General features: G+C 55.6%; 3 protein-coding genes across 3 annotated transcripts; 2 read left to right on the top strand and 1 right to left on the bottom strand.

The window, feature by feature from the left end:
- Positions 1–14: 14 nt before the first annotated feature.
- J3D65DRAFT_646407 (MFS general substrate transporter) lies at positions 15–1,951 on the bottom strand (the record flags this gene model as incomplete). Its single annotated transcript, XM_066802275.1, has 5 exons — positions 15–961; positions 1,009–1,357; positions 1,407–1,459; positions 1,519–1,817; positions 1,884–1,951. 5 exons carry the CDS (start codon positions 1,949–1,951, stop codon positions 15–17), a joined length of 1,716 nt encoding a protein of 571 aa, XP_066654645.1.
- Positions 1,952–2,303: 352 nt separating this feature from the next.
- On the top strand, positions 2,304–4,353 carry J3D65DRAFT_627857 (uncharacterized protein). The gene is made up of 4 exons (XM_066800576.1): positions 2,304–2,841; positions 2,947–3,294; positions 3,354–3,693; positions 3,750–4,353. The coding sequence occupies exons 1-4, from the start codon at positions 2,526–2,528 to the stop codon at positions 4,168–4,170; spliced, it is 1,425 nt and encodes a 474-aa protein (XP_066654644.1). The 5' UTR covers positions 2,304–2,525; the 3' UTR covers positions 4,171–4,353.
- A 2,061-nt stretch (positions 4,354–6,414) lies between these two features.
- Positions 6,415–20,426, top strand: J3D65DRAFT_668654 (BcNRPS3, nonribosomal peptide synthetase; the record flags this gene model as incomplete). Its single annotated transcript, XM_066803132.1, has 3 exons — positions 6,415–6,831; positions 6,880–14,688; positions 14,742–20,426. 3 exons carry the CDS (start codon positions 6,415–6,417, stop codon positions 20,424–20,426), a joined length of 13,911 nt encoding a protein of 4,636 aa, XP_066654643.1.
- Between the last annotated feature and the right edge of the window lie 335 nt (positions 20,427–20,761).

Raw genomic sequence — 20,761 nt, 5'->3', positions numbered from 1 at the left:
TGCCCACAAAGAGTCTACTCCTGCGAATCTGCCTTCGAGCTTCTGTCGTCAATCTCCTCTTCTCTCAGAGGGAGATTCCTCCACATGCACACGAAGAAAACCATCAAAGGCAGGACGCAAGCAGAAACGAAGCAGAGCCTCGACTGCGTGGTGCAGTATGCCTTGATGATGGCGGTCCTTTCGGGGCTTCCCCACGCATAAGACAATTGCTTCTTCAGACTGCCGAAAATGACACCGGCGTCCTTCTTGGAGCCATCCGGCAAAAAGCGCTCCAGCAAATCGGGCATTGAAGAGTTCCAGACCGCCCCAGCGGTAGCCGTCCCGATCGAATCGCCTATCGAGGCGAACAAGAGGAGCAGAGCCAGCACCACGGCCAGGTGGCTGTGCGAGCTCGCCGCCATTACTGCCATTTGGTTGGTGATGTTGAAGGCGGAGCCAGCGAGGGCATTCAGAACCTGGCATGTGACGAGGAATGCCAGCTTCTGGTTTGGCTGACTGGCCGAAACCATGAGCGTTGTGCCGAGGAGAAGGAGGGGCAAGCCAACGAAGCCAAGCCACTTGTAACGACCGGTGGCGCTAATTGCCCATGCCACGAAAATGCCAAAGATGCAGGAGGTGATGCTGAAAATGTTTGAAATGTACCCTGCGTCGCGGATGCTGAGGTTGTGTACGACTTGGAGAAACGACGACATGTAGGTGTGGTAGCAGCTATAGCACCAGAAGACACATGCGCAAAGCAAGCAGCTGGCGAGGATGGTCCGGTCCATGACGACGTTGTAGGGAATCAGTTTAGAAGGGGTATATCGCCACTCCCAGATGACAAATAGGCCGAAGCAGACGCATCCGGCGACAATTCGAGAGATGAGTCCAGCCGAGTGCCAGCCCACATCTTTGGAGGATAGAGTGCTCAAAGGGAGGAAGATGAAGGCGTATCCTGCTATGAAGAGTGTTGCGCCGACAGCTGGAACAGGTCAGCATGGGTTAAACGAGGGGTCTGGAGGACAATACCATCGAGATCCATGAGGAACTTCTTCACCACCTTCGTCCAAGGCTTTTGCTGCTGGCGTTCTCTTCTCCTGATTAAGCCGAGACGGATCGCCTTTCTTTTGGTGTGGAACAGAAGAAAAGTCACAGGGAGAGACATGATTGGGGTGATGATGGCAAAAGTGCCAAATGCCCATCTCCATGAGAGGTGGGTCTGAAAGAACTGCGCAGCGGCTGGTCCAGCAAAGGTGGTGAAAATATATGGCGTGGATGAAAATGCAAAAACGATGGCGCGATTTTTCAACGTCGAAGTGTCGGCAAGGAATACTTGCACGACGTAGAGTATGCCCTCGTAGCCAAGCCAGTAGAATACCTATTGCTGGTGAGTAGTGCGATAGAACACGGACTTGGACTGTGCTTACCTGGGCTGCAGCATAGGTGGAGACGTTGGTGCACGCCGCCATGAGTATCAGCCCTACGGATTGTCCTATTAGCTGAATTCTTGAGCATCTCACGTTTTCAACAGTGACGTACCTAGAGTGGTAAAGGTTACCATGGCAACAAAACCTTCACCTCTTCCCCAAATGTCAATAAGTCTCGCGATGGGGACCCTTGCGACACCGCCGATGATGGTGCTCATGATGGAGACTGTGGACACCAAAGGGTGCCTGGAAAAATCCGACGTCACATAGCTGGTCAAGTTGCTCGTTGCAGCCTGTTCGAGAGAGTTTCCGAAGGAGACGAGGTAGACAGAAGCGTAAGCAAAGATGAGTAGCCACTTGCTCCATACCGAGACGATGGCCTCAACGTCGCGGACACCGTCGTCGGCTGAGCTTGGTGTTGACTCAGTGTCTTTCCAGCGGTCTTGGTCCGTGTAGATGGCCGAGGCTGAGCCATACGGAGCGGGCTGGGCCGGTCCGCTTTCGGCGGAAAGGAGACCTTCGCTCGAAGGCTGGCGGCGCAACATTATTATCAGATTAGATGCGAACAAAGTTTGGTAGTGGGACGAGCAAAGACAGGGAGGCAAAATCAGATAAATCGGCACGGAGCGCCTCGTGTTTCGGAGCAAAGCAGCGGGAAGATCTTGGCCGAGTGGCGACGGCCGAGTCGCCCTAGAAAAGTGAGCAAGCGAAGCAAGGGCAGAGTAGGTAGGCCACGGAGTACATACGCGCGAGAGCAATTTAAAGCGACTACGACCTGGCGTTCAGCCTCGTTTGCATGGTCATGCAGGCAGATGCATGGGCCAGGATCCAGCGCGCGGGGGCGGATCAGATAATTGCTTTGCCCCGTTGACGCCGCTCTCGCGGCGTGACTCCATCCATCCCGTCATTCATGATCATATCTCATCCTGGCAATATAGCCGCCCTCGCAATCATACGGCCGTCTTCGGAGGTCAGCGTCAAAAGAGCAGGCGGTATGAGGTAGCACGTGTTGCGGCGCTGCAGGTCTCGAGACCGTGAAGAAACTAGTTCTGCTCACGCGGCACGCCAGCCTTGTCTAGTCCAATCCACCCATCTTCGCATCTTATCAGATCCTACAACATGACGGCCATCTCTTCAGATCTAGTCGACTCCCACGTTGCAGTCAAAGGCGCTGCGACAAATGGCGACAAGGCCAACGGTCACGCCAAGGTCTCAGGTACTGAATCGAGGGCCGCCGAGGCGCGCGAACCTGGAGACGCATCGACAAGCCAGAAGCCGCACCGAGTCCTGCTTGTTGGTGGAGCATACGCCGGAGTAGCAGCCGTGCTTACCCTTCTCGATGGCGCTGATGGCAAGCTTGCGACTGGCGAACCGCCTTTGCCGAGGCTGAGGAAGAGGATTGAAGTCACGTTGATCGACGAGCGAGACGGTTTCTGTACGTTTGTCTTTCTGCTGAAGTCCCTTCCATCTCCTTGGTGTTAACCGCGATCCAAATAAAAAGGTTAGTATGCGGTGCATAGACGTTGATTGAATCGTGTAGTCCATGCTGTCGGCACGCCCCTGGCACACGTTGCTCAGGCATCAGTCTCCCCCATGTGGCTGCGCTATCAAAGCATATCTCGTCTCCAGCGGGATGATGTAAGGATCGTTCATGGCAGGGTGTCGTCTGTGCATCCAGAGAATCTCTGCGTGAGTTTCTCAGACCTTGACAATGACGGCAAGGATACCACACTGGAGTATGACTTTCTCATCCTCGCCTCTGGATTGGCGAGACAGTGGCCATCTATCCCCAAGGCAAATTCATTCGACGAATACGTCGACGATGCTTTGAAACACATTTCGCACATCCGGAACGCCAAGTGCGAGACGGTCGCGGTCATTGGAGGTGGTGAGTGATTCCTTGGAGGCTTCTGTCCGAACACAGCAAAACTAACCAGTCCCCGCCAGGCGCGGTCGGCATCGAGTTTGCTTCGGAAATCAAGCACTTCCACCAGCACAACCGCGTCGTCTTGATCCATTCCCGGGACAAGCTCCTGTCCAACGAGCCACTTCCAGAATTGTTCCAAATACAGGCAGAGAAGTTGCTGGATGGGGAGGGAGTCGAAGTGATTTTCAATCAACGAGCGAGTGTAGTCGAGACGGACGGCGTGTCCACCATCACGCTGGCAGACGGGCGGAAGATTGAAGCCGGATACGTCTTCCATGCCACGAGCGGATACAAGCCAAACACGCAGATGCTGCCGCGCGAGGCTGTTGATGAGGAAGGCTACGTCTTCGTCGACCAGCAGTAAGTGAACTGCTGTCTTGCAACGCCGAGAGGTGCCCGCGCTCACAGAATGGCAGCATGAACCTCACCTGTCCCATGGTCAATGCTCGTAGACACTACGCTTGTGGCGACATTTGCCGCTGGTCAGGCATCAAGCGTGCTGGTCCCGCAATGGTGATGGGCCGGGTTGCCGCAACCAATGTCTTCCATCAGCTCATTCATGCCGAGCATCTCGAGCATAACGAGCCGTTCGAAGTTGTCGCCGATCCTGACTCCGCTGACCATTTTGACCCTGCGGCGCTAAAGAAGCCTTCTTCCCCGGCCGTATACCCCCAAGTCCCCCCAACAATGGCATTGGCGGTTGGAAAGCAGGCAATAACATATCAGCCTCACGTTGGTGTGGTTTGGGGGTCAGACCAATGCGCTGAGGTTTTTGGCCACGATCTGGGTTGGACGAATTCTCTGAGGTACTTGGGGATTTTGAACGAAAGGGCCTGATGCGCGAGGAGGATCGGTCGCATAGCCGAATGATGGAAGAAGGCCAAGAGGTGCAGTTGGAGAGTGACTTCCTTTGACCGTTTCGATGTCTCAACGTTTGACTATTCGCAAAGATGATTAGACAGTTCATCATGATTAGAAATAGCACGTCAAACTGACAAACCTCGCTTGTCCTCGCTTGAGCTTCAGTACTCCCCGTTTCCATTACTTTTCGATTGTCTTTTGGCGTTCTCAAAGGGAAGTGAGCGTCGCCCATTGCTAAAGGTTGGCTGCCCCTAGCTACACTGAACCTAATTATGGGTGTTTACCATGTTGGATCCTGGCAAAGGCTTGCGGCTCGGTTTTAGCGAACAACTCCGATGCCCTCTGGCCAACTGGAATTGATGCTGTGGGCCGCATTTGGAAAGGGGCAGGGCACCGACATGACGCCGGTGCAGCTCGTCATGAGAAAGGGGTGGTGGCACTCTCGAGCCGAATCCTGTCCCTAGGCCGAGCGGGGTCCGGAGGTGTCTGATGTAGACGGCGCATGCCGTACCAACCACACGTCAAGCACGGGCACCACAACCGCAGAGAGCCTTGAGGGTGCTGGACCAGCCGTAGGGGTTCTTTTGCTGCCTGGCGTCGGCGGTCGTCGATGGCGGCGCGTACTCCATGGCTTCGACGTCGTGCCGAACGCTGCCGGGGGCCTTTGTCTGGTACTGACCAGGCTGGTTGAAGCGGTCCTGGTGTACCAGCCAGCCAGCAGGCGTGGTGCTCATGCTTTCGATGATCGTTCGGTAAGCGGAGGTCTGAAGAGGAAAAGACGCGCGGGGCTGTGACTTGTGAGACGACTCTGCGACGGGCAGAGAGGATTACAAGAGAAAAACGAAAAAGTAGTGGGGCCCGCCGAAGAAACCGAGCCAAGCCGCCCACGGCAGCCCAGGGTCAGCCTGGCAGAAAGCCTGACCGCCCACGCCGCGTTTGGCTGCAGCGTCTGCTCGCCGACGGGCAGCTAATGAACGACGGCAACCCGAGCCAACCGCGCCAAAACACACTCCGTTCGGGTGCCTCGCAACCATCAGCCACGACCCGACGTCCAATACGACCAGTCTGCTCGAACCTCTAGACTCGCCCGGCTTCCCCTGACGCGTTGCTCCTTTCTACTCTCGTCAGTACATCACACTCCAGTCCACGGGTCGATCAAACCTCCTCAGCTGCCAATCGCCATTTCTGGAATCAAAAGCCAGAAGCTCGCCAAACACAAAGGGTAAGAGGAAGACCAAAGATTTGCTGCAATCCCCGGGAGCGAGCCGTGTGCTCGACACGCTGTGATTGGCCAACGCCGGCGTCGGGCATGGCTCCAACGAATCCATCAGATACGCCCGACGCCATAGGGCGCGCTTCGAAAGACTCGGCCGAATCGTGAACAAGATAAGATCAAAAGAGGTAGCTTCAAAACGGCGTAACATACATAAGGAGCTTCTGTCCGGTCTGATCGGACGCAACAACGCACTCCCGTCCCGGCCGGCTCGGACGTTGCCTCCAGTCTCCGTCCAGCAGCACTGCACAGCATCGTACAATCACGCCAGCTCCCAGGCCCACGACCGCCATCGGAGCATGTCCAGTCTAAGCAGTCCATCGAACATTCGACCAGCACTTTGTCGCAACATCGGCGCTGATCTGTGTCATATGCCGAAATGTTTCATCTGATAAAATCGCTTGGCGTACGTCCACGGCCAGAACACGAGAAGACATGGCCGAAAAGGGCATGTGGGATGCGTTTCGAAGCGGGTCTGCTCGAAATAAGGTCCGCTATCTGATCCGCTGCTAGGGGCCTTGGCTGCCCCTTGTCCTTGGGTGGCTCCACTGCTTGCCCCGATGCCCGTCTCCACCGACTCCCGCTTCCACATCCCCAACTCAGGCCACTCCCACGCGCTTGCGGACAACCATCACGACTGAGAGCCCTGTCGCCGGACTTTTTCCTCTCTTCCAATAGGTGACTCGCCGATTCCCAGGCGTGTGCTCACAAAAAGGTTGCAGTGAAGGCCAGCGATCTCGCAGAAGCGATTCCTGATGCGCGACATCGGCAACGTCACTGCGCCCAGTGGCGGACATGTTAACGCGGAGATGAGCCTTAGCAGATTTTTTCTCCCTCTTATCGATATTCCTCTTATCTTTTTACATAGAAATAGCCCCATCTTATCAGATTTCTATCTATCTCCAACCTCTCAGCCATCAGCGTCATCACGCTTAGTCGCCTTGTCCATGTCGCTCTCTACCACCTTTCCTTCTCTTGATACCCGGTATCGTCAGAACCAGGCATCTCTGACCCAAGATGTGGATGCTTCACCGTCAGACGCGGCTTCCGTCGACCTCGGGTCCCACGCGATTGTCCTCCCGCGTGGATCAACCCCCTTGACACCAGAAGCGGTGCTCGAGACTTTTGCTCGTCTCGTAGCCAACTTTACTGGAGAAGAGGAGATCCTCTTCCGCTATTCACTTCCACCAGTCGACGTCTCCACGCAGCAGACATGTCACGGCCTCGCAACAGCAGTGTTGGAGCTTTCTGGCGATGCCACAGTTCAATGCTATCCCGGACAGCAGTATTCGCACCCCGGTGCGCAGACGGACTTTTCCGTTGAAATTTTTGAAAATGGAGCGACATCACAATCATCAGCAACCGTATGTCTCCCCAGCTTCAGCAATGAACAAGAGTTGACTCAGATGCAGCCTTTTTCCCTTCATTTGGGGCTCGGTACCGACATCACCACCTCAATTCATTATCGCCGGGAGCTCATGTGCAGCGCCATTGGCCAGTCGGTACTCTCGACGTTTGTCGAGCTTCTCAGATCCAAATCCTACGTGCAAACGTCAACAGACTTTGCACTTGCTTTGTCAAGACTCAACTACCCTTCTTTGAGCCGGCCTCCTCACATTCGGGAAGATCTGACCTTCAACCATTACGCAAACGGTCCATCTCTACTTCACAAGCCTTTCACCAGGAGGGCCCAGGACTTTCCAAACAGGCCTGCTTTGGATTTCCTCAAGGCTCTGCCAACTGAGTCTTCTCCAGGGGTCCACGAAGTATACACGTACGAAGAACTTGACAATCTCACAAATGTGCTGGCTCTGCATCTGAGAGATGTAGTTTCTCCACAAAGCGACAGACAGCCGGTAGTCCCCGCCATCATATCGTCCTCTGTTGAACTCTATGTTTCCTGGCTCGGCACGATCAAGGCTGGGTTTGCGTTTTGTCCAGTCTCACCGGAGGCTCCAATCGACCAGATGGAATACGTTTTCCAAGATGTTCAAGCTTCCGCCCTCCTTGGTCGCGGAAACCGCGAGGGGACGCTCCAGGGCGAATTGCGTGGACAGTACACCTGGATCGACGTAACCACACTCATAGCCGACTGGCACGCTGTTGGAAGACCGACCGCCTCGTCAGGCCTGCTTCCATCGATTGACGAGAACGATCTGGCATACGTAATGTACACGAGCGGCTCGACTGGCCGGCCCAAGGGCGTTCAAGTACCTCACATCGCTGCAGCATGCTCGATCGCGTCCCACTCTCTGTACTTCTCTTGGCGCGCAACCTCGAACCCCTCCCGCTGGTTCCAATTCGCTGCACCTACCTTCGACCCCTCCGTCATGGAGATCTTTGTAACCTTCTCAACTGGAACTACGCTGTGTTCTGCCGAGAGACAGATCAGTCTGACGGATCCCGATTCGACCATTACCGAGCTCGGCGCCACGATAATGATGGCCACCCCTAGTATGGCTGCAATTCTGAACCCGACAAAGATACCCACCCTCAAAGACTTGTGGGTCATGGGAGAAGCGGTCAACCGTCGTGTCATCGAAAACTTCTCGTCGGACTCTGCTCCATACATTGAGCGCCAAGGAACAAGCACGCGACCTGAAAAAGAAGGACTTTCAAACTACTACGGTCCCACCGAAGGCGCCATCAACTGCACAGTGGTGTCCGACTTTTCCGTTCACGACCGTGGGTCAATCATTGGCAAGCCTTTGCCGACCTGTTCAATGTTGATCATCGAACCTTCAAAGTCTGAGCCGGTCTTGGTCCCCGTCGGTTTCCCTGGTGAGCTCGTAATTGGTGGTCCACAAGTCAGTCGCGGTTACCTCAACAGACCTGAAGAAACTGCCAAGGCATTTGTCGAGGACAGCCCGTATGGACGACTTTACCGCACTGGCGATCGCGCGCGCATTGTGCAGGACCAAAACGGATGCTTTACCATCGAGTACCTTGGACGTCTGACAACTGATCAAGTGAAGCTCAGTGGCAGACGTGTCGAGCTCGGCGACATTGAAGCCGTTGTCGAAAAAGTCGAGGGTGTGAAGGAAGCCGTGGTCGTTGCTCACAAGCCAGTGGGTGGTGGTCATGGCAGTGAGCAGGTCGTGGCCTGCATTCTGCCCTACGATGGTGTTGATCAAGACGCGTTGGTCCGAGAGGCTCGGGCTGCTGCAGACAAGTGGCTACAGCCGCACATGCGCCCTCGCAAGTACTTCTTTCTCGATCACATGCCCAGAAGCAGATCTGGGAAGATTGACCGCAAAGTTGTCGGCAAAGTCGTTCAAGAGCTTTGGTCGGAAGACGCTGCCCCAACATCTGGGGAGTCCGACGACTCCGGCGCTGAAGTGGACAAAGAGATTCAAACCGCAGTGCTTGACGCTGCAGCGGCTGTTGCCGATGTAGCTGCTTCTTCGATCCCTCTCAACTCGGAGCTGCTTTCATTCGGTTTCGACAGTCTCCGCGCGATGCGCTTTCTGCAGCATGCGAGAGACGCCAGCCTCACTGGTCTCACCGTCTCTGACGTTGTCACATGCCATACGTTCCGGGATCTGATTCTCAAATACATGGCTTCCGCCAAGCCCTCAGACGGCTCGGACCAGTCGGCTGCCAATTCGTGGAGTTCCACAGTCGAGGCATTCCACCAGAAGCATGGCGAGGCGGCTGCAAGTGTCATTGGTGTTCCCACCGACGAAATCGAGAAGATCCTCCCGACCACTTCCACGCAGTCGGGTATGATTGCTAGCTTCCTCCGCAGTCTTTCCGATTCGTCCAAAGAAGCGCGCCGTCATTACATCAACCACTCCGTGTACGAGGTGGCTCCCGATGTCGATGTTAACGCCGTGACCGAGGCCTGGTTGAGAGCTCTGCACGCTGGCCAGGCTTTCCGGACCGTGTTTGTGTCTGTGGACGACGATCTGGCTCCTTTTGCTCAATTGATTCTCAAGGATACCTGCTCGAAGGGCCAGCTCCAACTTCGCAGCTATGGCTCGAGCGAGACATCGGATGAAAAATTCCCCGGTCTCGTGAACAAGGCTCTGGAAGACGCCGAAAGCTCGATCGAACTCGAGAGGCCGCCACTGAATCTCGCCATCGTGCAGTCTAACGCTCGTGCAGCGGTTGTTCTGAGTCTGTTCCACGCCATCTTCGACGGTGGATCTTTGCAGCTGCTTGTGCAGGATGTTGAGGACCAATACCACGGCAAGGAGCCTGCGCGTCGGACCCAGATCGATTCGGCTGTCGAGACGCACTTCCGGGCTGACAGAGAAAAGGCCAAAGAGTTCTGGCTCAACAAGCTTGAGGATTGTGCTCCGACGACGTTCCCTCAGCTGTCTCGCCGCCAACCAAACTTCCTACCGAAGGGGCCTCAAGTGGCCACTGTGCTTGCGCAGACATCCATGACGGAGCTTCTTTCCGCCTCGAAAGCAGCGCATGTCTCCTCTCTTGCAATCTTACAGGCTGCTTGGTCTGTGGTCCTCTTTGCCTACACCGGATCTAAAGCAGATGTCGTCTTTGGCAGTGTCATTTCTGATCGTTACGGACAAGACACCGCGGACTGCATGGGTCCTACGTTTGTGACGGTTCCCATCCGAGTTTCTGCCAGCACTGAGGACCCGCTTTCGGTGTCGACAAGGGACGTTGCCCAGCGCCTGACTGCGCAAAACACGCAAGCACTGCAGCATTTGCACACTCCCCTGAGTTCCATCGTCACGTCCGAGGGCCGTTTGCACTACGACACGCTGATTGCGTTCCAGAGCTTCGCTGGTGGACAACAAGGCTCTAGCCTCTGGAGCTCCATTGAGTACCCTCCCATGGGTAACGACTTTGCCGTCATGCTGGAGATTTGGCCCACCGAGACAGGCCGCTTGCTGCTGAAGGCGACCTACGAGAACAAGCATCTGGACGACTTGGCAGCAAACACAATGCTCAGGCAATTGGACGACGCCCTTCAGTATGTCATGGAACACCCTGACCAGCCTTTCCTCGATGCTCGATTCGCAGGCAAGCCGGAACTGCTTTCGTCTTACCCCGAGGAGGTCTCTTCTGAGCCGGAGCCGTCGTCGCTTCTTCATGCGCCGTTCGAGAACTTGGCCGTGAGCAAGCCAGACGATTCGGCTCTTGAGTTCTACAATGATCTCGAGGGGACGAAGACCAAGCTGAGCTTCAGTGAACTCAATTCCAAGGCGGATGCTCTCGCCAAGTATCTCGTCGGTCATCTTGGCCCTCTCACTGACCGAGTCGTGCCCATTTGTATGGAGAAGTGCCCCGAGCTGTACATTGCTCTTCTTGGAATTCTCAAGGCAGGTGGAGCATGGTGTCCGATTCACCCGGAGTTCCCGCCACGCAGACAGCATGACCTGATTGCAAGGACGGACGCATCCCTCTTGATAGTGGCTCACGCTACCAGGGACATTGATTCCGCAGCCATTCCGGAAGGAGTCTCAACTCTAGACGTTTCTGCCCCTCTTGAAAGCATTCCAGAGGTCACTTTGCCAATTCCTCAACCTTCAAACCTGGCCTACCTCATCTTCACAAGTGGCACGACTGGCGCACCCAAGGGCGTTCCCATCAGCCACGCTGCTGCGGCATCGGCAATGCGCTCTCTTTGCAAGGTCATTCCCTCCAATACCAAGTCGGGTGTCGTTCGAGGCCTTCAATTTTCTCAGTACACCTTTGATGTCTTTGTCGAGGACTTGTTCGAGATTTGGGGCATGGGCGGCACAATCGTCTCGGCTCCCAAGCAGCTGTTGCTGGGATCTTTCGTCCAACTGGCGAATCTGAGCGAGGCAACCCATTCGCACTTGACTCCCGCTTTCGCCAGCGCCATCAGCCGCAAGGACTTGAAGACGATGGAGGTTGTCACCATGATTGGAGAGAAGTTGAACCAGCCAGTCGCGGATGACTGGGGCACTGAAATGAGAGCCTACAATACGTACGGCCCAGCTGAGGCAGCCGTCGTCTCCACAGTCGAGCAATTTGGTCCCGATGACCACAAGTTGGTCAAGAGCTCGAATGTCGGCGTTCCCCTCGAAACCCTGGGTGCCTACGTCCTTCAAAACGGTCGTCCCATCATTCGCAACGGCATCGGTGAACTGGCCTTGTCTGGTATTCAGCTGTCCCAAGGTTACTGGAAAGATGCGGAGAAGAGCCGCGAGCGATTCATCTTCTGCGAGGCTCTCGATCGCACCGTCTACCTCACTGGTGACCTTGTCAGGCAACTGGGTGGCGGCAGCATCGAATTCGTCGGCAGAGACGACGATCTGGTCAAGATTGCAGGCCAACGTGTGGAGCTCAGCGAGATTGCTTACTGGCTTCGTGGCACCCATGCCGGAGTTCAACAAGTCGAAGTCCTCTACCTCGAGTCGAAGAAGCGCTCAGGGAAGATGGTTGTTGCTTTCCTCGCCGTCCCGGCCTTCACCGGTGACGCTGAGGTCGCAACTGCGCCAGTGACTACCCCCGAGGCAGCTCAACTTGTTGATGTAGTCTTGCAAGCCGGCCAACGCGTGTTGCCTCCGCACATGATCCCTGAACTGTTCATCGTTTTGCCGCTCATCCCGAGGACACCATCCGCCAAGGTCGACCGCCACGCGCTGAAGGCGATCTTCCTTGAGCATGAGGAGAAGCATGTTGAAGAAGTCGCGGAGAGTGATGAGGCCGACGACGAGTGGCGCCAGGCCAATGCAACTCTGGTCGACATCATTGCATCGGCGACTGGGGCCAAAATCAACGCCATCCGAGCCAACAGCACGCTTTCCCAACTCGGTATCGACTCCATCGGCGCCATCAGGCTGGCCGCGAAGCTGAACTCTGGCTTGTTTGCTCTGTCTGTCCTTGACGTCCTCAGATGCCGCACCGTTGCCGACATCACCCATTTTGCAGGATCCAAGCAAAAGAAGGTGATTTTGCAGCAGGAGATGAGCACTTGCCACGAGCTCTGGTTTGAGCCTGTCAAGGAGAGACTTGGTCATGATCGCTTCCAGGTCATTCCTGCAAGCATCTTGCAAGAATCACTCTTGGGCGAGAGCATGCAAAACCCAGAGTCGTACTGGAGCAACCACATCTTCAAGTTGGACCCTAGCGTCGATTTGGACGACTTGTACGACGCCTGGTTGAGCCTGGCCCAGGAGACTGAAGCTCTTCGTGCAGGCTTTGTGCCCGTCGCGGCTGTGCGAAAGCCAGAAAACGCAAGCGTCGACTCAATTTTCTTGCAGATTGTTTACGATCAAGAGAAGGTCAAGTGGAATGTCCGCGCAGCTTCGCAAAGCGACGTCACGCAGGTTTCCAAGGAAATTTCGCTTGACATTGCTCAACAGCACCAGGCGTCTCTCTTCCAGAACCCTCCTTGGGCCGTTAGCGTCCTGGACCACGGCGCAGAGAAGACCATGATCTTGACGATCCATCACTCGCTGCATGACGGGCCTTCTCTCGATGCAATATTTTTGGAGCTGGCGAACAAATACCACGGCGCTACGAGCAAGCCCAGATGCCAGCTTTTGGAGGCTCTGCTCATATCGAGAGTAGAGACAAACGCCCGCGAAAACGAAGTGTACTGGGAGAAGGAGCTCGAGGGCTTAACCAGCGACATCCACGAAAACCTCTTGCCCAAGTCACCAAGCGACGCGACCAACTCTACCATGCGCACTCAAGAGACCCATCTTTCAATGTCAAAGATTCAACTGCAGGATGCTACCCGCAAGCTTGGCGCTACCTCCATTGCTGCAGTGCTTCGCGCCGCGTTCGGATCCAACCTCGCCGAATTCTCCGAATCCCAGGACATTGTATTCGGTGAGGTCCTTTCGGACAGGATCGTCGATTCTAGGCTGGAAAGCGCGATTGCTCCTTTGATCTCCGTCGTCCCCGTTCCGTTCCGCACCAAGACCACCAGCAGAGAGCTTGTCGCGGACCAAAGCCGTGTCTCCCAAGGCACTTGGGAACACAGGCACGTCAGGCCTGGTACAGTGAGAAGAGTCTTGAACCGCCCCATGGACCAGTCGCTGTATCCTGCCATGTTTGTCTTCCATCCAGAGGGAGAGGCAACGGCTGATTCAGACTCTCTGCCCTGGACCAAGGCAGAGGACGCCGTTCTTCAAGTCGAGCACGCAATGGCATTCAACATCTGGGAGGAAGGCGAGGTATTAAAGCTCGAGTTTGCTGTTGCTGACTACATCATGGGACCTGAGCACCAGGCGCTCTTCGCCCGACAGATCGATGCCCTCCTTCTCGCCATGGCGGAGCACCCGGATGCGCCGGTCGCCGATTTGACCAACTTCTTCCCCGAAGAGCTCAAGTCCATTTCGCCGGCTCGCCCTGACACCAAGTGTCCCGCCGATTACGACCCGACCTTCTGGGTTGAACACTGGGCCCAGACCCATCCAGACTGGAAGGCTGTCGAGATTGCGACTCAGACGTGGCCAGAGGCAATTACTAGCTCATGGGACTACAGGACGTTGAACGACTACGCCAACCGCGTCGCCGCCTTCATTGCCAAATACGCGACCACGGATGGCTCAGTTGCCATTTGCCTTCCGAGGACCTTAGAGGCTTACGGTACCATTCTTGGAACCTTCAAGAGTGGCAAGACCTATCTGCCTATCGAGGAGGCTTTGCCCAACGAACGCAAGGCTTTCTTGGTCCAGGACAGCAATGCCAGCATCTTGTTCACCACGGAAGACTTGATTGAACCATCTCCCGAGTTGGACGCCTGCAAGATTGTCAACATCAACGATCCAGTTTACCAGAGCGAGCTTCAGGGATTCACCGAGTTTCCGACGATCACCTACGACCCTCATGCCAATGGATACATCCTGTATACCTCTGGCAGCACTGGAAAGCCCAAGGGTGTGCTTGTCAGCCGTCAGAACCTGGCCTCCTTCCTGGAAGGCATGTCTGAGCTTATCTGCGATGCCCAGCCCGTCACACCGAAGCTGGGAGGCAAGGGCAAGTACCTCAACCTTGCCAGTCGTGCCTTTGATGTTCACGTTTTGGAAATGTTCATGCCGTGGCGTCATGGTATGTCCATCGCTACCGCCAAGAGGACCATGCTCCTCGACGACCTCTTCGCTGCTCTCAAGAACATGCAGGTCACGCACGCCAGCTTTGTCCCGAGTCTGCTTGACCAAACAGGAATCACGCCCGAGGATGTGCCCGATCTTGTCTTCTTGACTGTCGGTGGTGAGAAGATGACTGAGAAGAGTCGCAAGCTTTGGGGCGGTCATGATCGTGTCAAGCTGGTAAGTGCAGCTCGTCTCATCTCCCCGTTGATTATGGTACTGACCATTTGCAGGTTAATGCCTATGGGCCCACTGAAGTCACCATTGGCTGCACCATGGCGCGAGTGACACCTCAATCCGACTCGAGGAACATTGGCTATCCCATTGGCGACTGTGTCGGCCACGTCTTACGCATTGGCAGCGACAGTTACGTCAAGAAGTCAATGGGAGGTGAATTGTGCTTCACTGGGTCATTCGTCGCCAACGGCTACCTCAACCGCCCTGATGCCAAGGGCTTTGTTGACGACTTCCACGGCGAAAGGATGTACCGCACCGGCGACATTGTGCGCATTTTGCCCGACAACAGCATCGAATTCCTCGGTCGTAAGGATGATCAAGTCAAGATTCGTGGGCAGCGCGTCGAACTCGGCGAGATTGCCGAGGGTGTCCGCGTCTCATCCTCCGAGCCCATCAACGCCGCCGCATTGGTGCTCAAGCACAAGGACTTGAACAGGCAGCAGCTCGTTGCATTCGTGGCCTACAAGAGCGACAAGAAGGACAAGAAGGCCGAGTGCGTCTTCGTCGAGGACAAGTACGACGAAATCAACGCTACTCTGAGGCCTCAGTGTCAGAAGATCCTCCCTGTCTTCATGGTTCCCGACATCATCGTTCCGGTCTCGACAATTCCCCTGACTGCCACCAGCGCCAAAGCCGATGTCAAGCTGCTTAGTGCTCTCTTTTCCGCGATCCCGATCTCCAGGCTGATGTCTGGTGCCAACAAGGCCAATTCTAATGCTTCAGCAGCTAGCAATAGGCCCTTGAACGGAGAAGAACAGGTCATTGCAGATGTTGTGAAGGAAGTCATCCAGGATGAGGGCAAGGAGATCCGTCCGGACACGAGCATCTTCGAACTCGGCATCGACAGTCTGAGCGCCATCAGTCTCTTCATGAAGCTCAGGGACGTCGGTTATGTATGCAGTGTTGCCAACGTCCTGACTCATCCAATGATTGAGCAGCTGGCTCAGTTGCCGCGCAACGACAAGACTGCGGGTGGAGTCTCTGCAGCCGAACAAGTTCAAAAGGACCTTGCAAAGATGGATGCCGAGCTCCGCTCCTCTGATGACTTGCCGGTCCCCTCGGAACAAGTCGCTGCAGTCAGACCTTGCTTGCCTCTTCAGGAGATTATGGTCGCCAGATCCGTCGACACTGGAGATGATGCGAAATCCTACTACGTCAACCACGTACTGCTCAAGACTGCTGCCGGCGTCGACATGAGCAGATTCTGTCAAGCTTGGGAGGCGACTGTTGCTGAAAACGAAATTCTCCGCACGACGTTCTGGTTCGCTGGTGACAACTTCAAGCAAGTCGTTCTGCGCCCTGAGGCTGCTCAAATCCAGTGGGCTTCGGTCAATGCCGACGTGATCAAGCAGAAGTACCCTCAGATCAGCAAGGATATTGCGCAGAACATCGCAACGAAGCCTCCTGTGAGGTTTACCTTTGCCGTTTCCGAGGGTGGCCAGCGGACTGCCCTGCTCCTGTCTATTCACCATTCTCTTTATGACGGAGAGTCGCTGGGCCTGTTGTTTGAGGAGATTCATCAGCGGTACCACGGCGAAGCCCCTGAGCCTCGGCCCAGCCCTGGTGCGCTTGTGGAACACATCCTATCTGTCGACAAGGACGCCGCCAAGAAGTACTGGGCCAACTTGCTCAATGGCTGGGAGAGGACCCGTCTCGTCGCTTCAGCCGACAATGTCGATCAGTCCCAGGTCGCTCTGAAAGAAAGAACGCTCAACTCCAGCTTGTCCGCCGTGGAGGCTGCCGCATCCCGTCAAAAGCTTACTGTTGCGGCCGTAATGGAAGCGGCTTTCGGAATCGCCTTGGCGCAGATGCTGGGTTACAACGACATCATTTTCGGCGCTGTTCTTTCAGGTCGCTCCGTACCCGTGAAGGACGTCTCCCGAATCTTGGCCCCCTGCATCACCACCATCCCGCAGCGTGTCAACCTGACCAAGTTTGGGCAGACGCTGCAAGATGTCTTTGCCACCTTCCAGAAGCTGAGTTACGAGTCCCTCGACTACCAACACACTTCTGCCCGAGACATCCAGATGTGGACTGGAGCTGACCGACCTCTTTACGACTCGCTCTTCTCTTTCACCAAGGTTCCCGAGGAGACCCCAGAATCTCAACTTTGGAAGGAGATTGAGAGCGAGATGCCAACTGACTGGAGTCTGGCTCTGGAGGTTGAGACTTTCAACAAGGCTGACCAGCTGAAGTTGACTGTGAACTGCACTGCCGCTTTCGGCGATGATGCACGCGCTGGAGAGCTTTTGGAGAGGGTCGAAATGTTGGTCGATGTTGTGCTGAATGGAGAGCCGCTGGCTCTGGAAGAGCTTGGAATCTCTGTGGAAGAGTCGGACGTCGCTGTTGTTGCCAAGGCGCCTGTCTGGGACGAGAGCACTTGGTCCGCCGAAGAGCAGGAGTTGAGGTCGCTCGTGTCCGACTTCGCACAGGTGCCGGCCGAGCAAGTGGGCAAGAACACCTCTTTCCTTCACATTGGCATCGATTCCATCACCGCCATCCGTTTCGCCAGGACGCTTCGAGAGCATGGATACAACGTCTCCTCGGCCGATGTCATGCGCAACAGCTGTGTTGGTGCCCTCGCTCACAACTTTGCCACTTCCAAGGCCAAGGACGAGCAATCCGAGAAGACGATGCAGGATTCTGCCATTGCATTCGTAGAGCCCGAGCTACAGGTTCCTCCTTCCGTTTCTCCAGGCGAGAAGATTGAGACTGTCTACAAGTGCACGCCTCTGCAGGTCGGCATGATCACGCAAACGCTTGGACTCGACCCGCGTCTATACGTCCATCATCACTTGCTCCGCCTTTCTCCGGATGTGAACATGGGCAAGTTCCAGGATGCTTGGAACACGACGGTACACCAGCTTGACGTTCTGAGGACTTCTTTCCACCGTCACGGCTCAGAATGGGTCGCTGTCGTGCACTCGGACCGTTTGCCTGTCTGGAGCGACGTCGAGGCTTCTTCCGTGGAGGCTGCCCTTGAGAAGCTCCGCGAAGTCATGAAATTCACCAACGCCAGTCACTTCAACGCACCCCCTGTTAAAGCAACCATGATCTCTTCGGGTTCCGACAAGGTCTTTTCCATCTCGATGCACCACGGCCTTTACGACGGTCTTTCGATTCCCATTCTCTTCCAGCAGCTCACCGACAACTACCTTGGTCGCCCTGTCCCCGATGCCACTCCATTCTACAAGGCGGCAAAGATGATGACCAACAACCAGCAGGCTGCAGTTGATTTTTGGAGCAAGCGTCTTGAGGGCTACCAAAGCATCCAAGTCCCCCTCACTCAAGAGGAGTCTACCTCGACCCAAATGAGCATCGCCAGTATCACTGCCATCTCGAACTTGGCTGCGGTACAGGAGAAGGGATTCAGTCCTCAGACTGTGTCAATGCTGGCTTTTGCCAAGTCGCTCAGCTGCCTCGTCCAACGCCGTGATGTTGCCTTTGGTATGGTTCTTGCTGGTCGCAACCTCCAGCTCGACAACCCAGACACCATCATCGGTCCTACCTTCAACACCGTCCCGTACCGCGTCCGCCTGTCGAACCCTCTGTCTTCCAACCAGGCCGTCATCCAACAGCTGCAGCAGCAGATGGTTGATGGAATCGAGTTCCAGCACGCCTCCTTCGCCGACATTCAGAACCGCTGGCGTCAAGGACAAGCCGGTGCGTCCTCGGGGTCGGCGGTATTGACCGACAGTATTTTCGTCTTCCAGAAGATCGACGCGGGTGCCTTTGAGAACTCGCAGAGCATCTGGAAGCCGTACGAGACCGAGGAAGACTTCATTACCTCCGAGTACGCTATGAACTTCGAGGTCGAGCAGCACAGCAACGAGTTGATTGCGAGGGCCTACTCCAAGCTTGGCAAGGACAGGCTCGACGCTTTCCTTGCCGGCTTCCAGGAAGCTGTGCAAGATATCATCGAGAACCCCGACCGCTACGTCACAGCCCACCCCGCCGAGCTGCGCAGTCTCCCTCTCAAATCTGAGGCCGCGGAAGCCGAAGTCATCACCTGGGACGACCCGGCTGTGCAGCGCTACGGAGAAACCATCCGCAGCGCCATGGCTACTGTGGTCAACCTCCCGGTTGAGAAGATTGAACCGTCAACCAATATCTTTTCCATCGGCCTGGACTCTATTGCCGCCATCCAGGTGGCATCCATCTGCCGCAAGGCTGGCGTCCGCGTCGGGGTTGCGACCATCATCCAGGGTGTGACGCTGGGTGGTATTTGCAGAAGCCTCGCCCAGCAAGACTCGGAGCCTGTTGTGCAGATCAAGGAGTTGCCGCCAGTCCTCAGCCCCGTCGAGGAGACATCTGCCCTGGCCAAGCTCAGTATCGACAAGGAGCACGTCGAGGATATTCTTCCTCTTCTTGCCGGACAAGACTACCACATGGCAAGCTGGCTGCAGTCTGGTCGCACGCTGTACGAGCCGACCTGGGCGTTCAAGGCGAAGGCACCTCTTGACATTGCAAGACTCAGCATGGCATGGAATGCACTCCAAGAAAGGCACTCGATTATGCGCACCGCGTTTGTCGCCACCGGAGCCAACCAGAGCGTGCAGGTGGTGTTGAAGCCTTCTGAGATTGACGACACTACCTTCACCGTCGTCTGGTCCAACAAGCCGCTCGAGCAAGTCGTCAAGACTTGTGTCAGAAAGACTTTCCACGCGCCTTCGAACCTTTACAGGCCTCCTGTCCGACTCCAGCTTGTCCGCGCCCCTGAAGACGACGCTCTTCTCATCACCATGCACCACACTACTTACGATGCCTGGACCATGTCTCGCCTCGTTTCCGACCTCCTTGCTCTCTACGCCAAGAAGTCGCTCCCTGCCATTCCCTCGTTCTCGTCGTTGGTCAACTTCAACCGCAAGGCCATGGCGGCCGTCGACGAGCGCGCCTTCTGGCAGCAACATCTTTCCGCCTGCTCGCCGACAATCCTGCCATCATCCGGCGCAGGCGCCGAGCTCGAAGACCCCGCGTCGCGCAAGCAGACTTTCGTCATGACCAGCAGCAGCCGCTTCGATCTCGCGGCTGCCGAAGCCAAGTGTCGCAACCACGGCCGCCAACTGCACACGCTGGTCCTCCTCGCCTTCGCGCGCACCCTCTCGCAAATCACTTCGACGGACTCGCCCACGTTCGGATTCTTCCAAACCGGCCGCAGCGCATCATTCGAGGACATGGAAAACGTCAGCGGCCCGACGGTCAACTTGCTGCCGCTGGGCCTGCGTGAAGTGCGCAGCCGCCCGCTCAACGAAGTGGCGCAAGATCTGATGGACAAGCTGGGCGCGCGCATCCCTTACGAGCACAGCCGCCTGCGCGATGTGGCGGGCTGGGTCGGCGACGATGGCAAGGTGCCATTCAACGCCAGCTTGAATTTGCTGTGGCACGACGACGTGATGAAGTCCGAGTACGCCGAGGGCATGGTCGACATTTACAGCATTGGCGTGCCGACCGACTTCTCTTCCGAGAGGGTCATTCCTGGCGAGACGAGCGTGGACGCTTTGAGTTATGAGTGGATCCAGAGGGATCAGTTGTTTGTTGATGTTGGGCCCGACAGGGTGGCCAATGGTGTCAGATTCGGTGTCAGGGCTGATGCGAAGCTGATGGGAGAGGATGGTGTCAAGGCTATTTTGGGTGTGTTTGAAGACCAGATTGCGCAGGTTGTTGACGAATTGGCGGCTTGATACGTTGTACACGTTTGACCGTGTTTTTCTCTTTTGGTATTTTCGGCGTTGGATAGAAAAGAATCTGGGCGTTGTGGGTTCGATGTTCTGCATGTTTGATAGATTTCTTTTGGCGCATGTTTGGTTTGCTGTTTTCAAATTGATTTCTCCTTCAACTTCATTTTTGCATCCACTTTTGCTATGTCTGTATTGACTTCTTTGTGTCAGCATTTCTTCTCGTCGGAACGAGGGAGGACTGCAGAGGCCGTCTTCCATATCGATTTTGTTGTCTGTGGTGTTCATGTTTCAAAAACCTGATGAAGTCTAAAAGGAAAAGCAAATAGAACAAGGGAAAG

Source organism: Phyllosticta citribraziliensis (genome assembly GCF_038025025.1).
Source record: "Phyllosticta citribraziliensis strain CPC 17464 chromosome Unknown J3D65scaffold_7, whole genome shotgun sequence".
Classification (NCBI taxonomy): domain Eukaryota; kingdom Fungi; phylum Ascomycota; class Dothideomycetes; order Botryosphaeriales; family Phyllostictaceae; genus Phyllosticta; species Phyllosticta citribraziliensis.
Note: the sequence above shows the minus strand (reverse complement) of the source record. Positions and strands in the feature narration are given on the sequence as shown.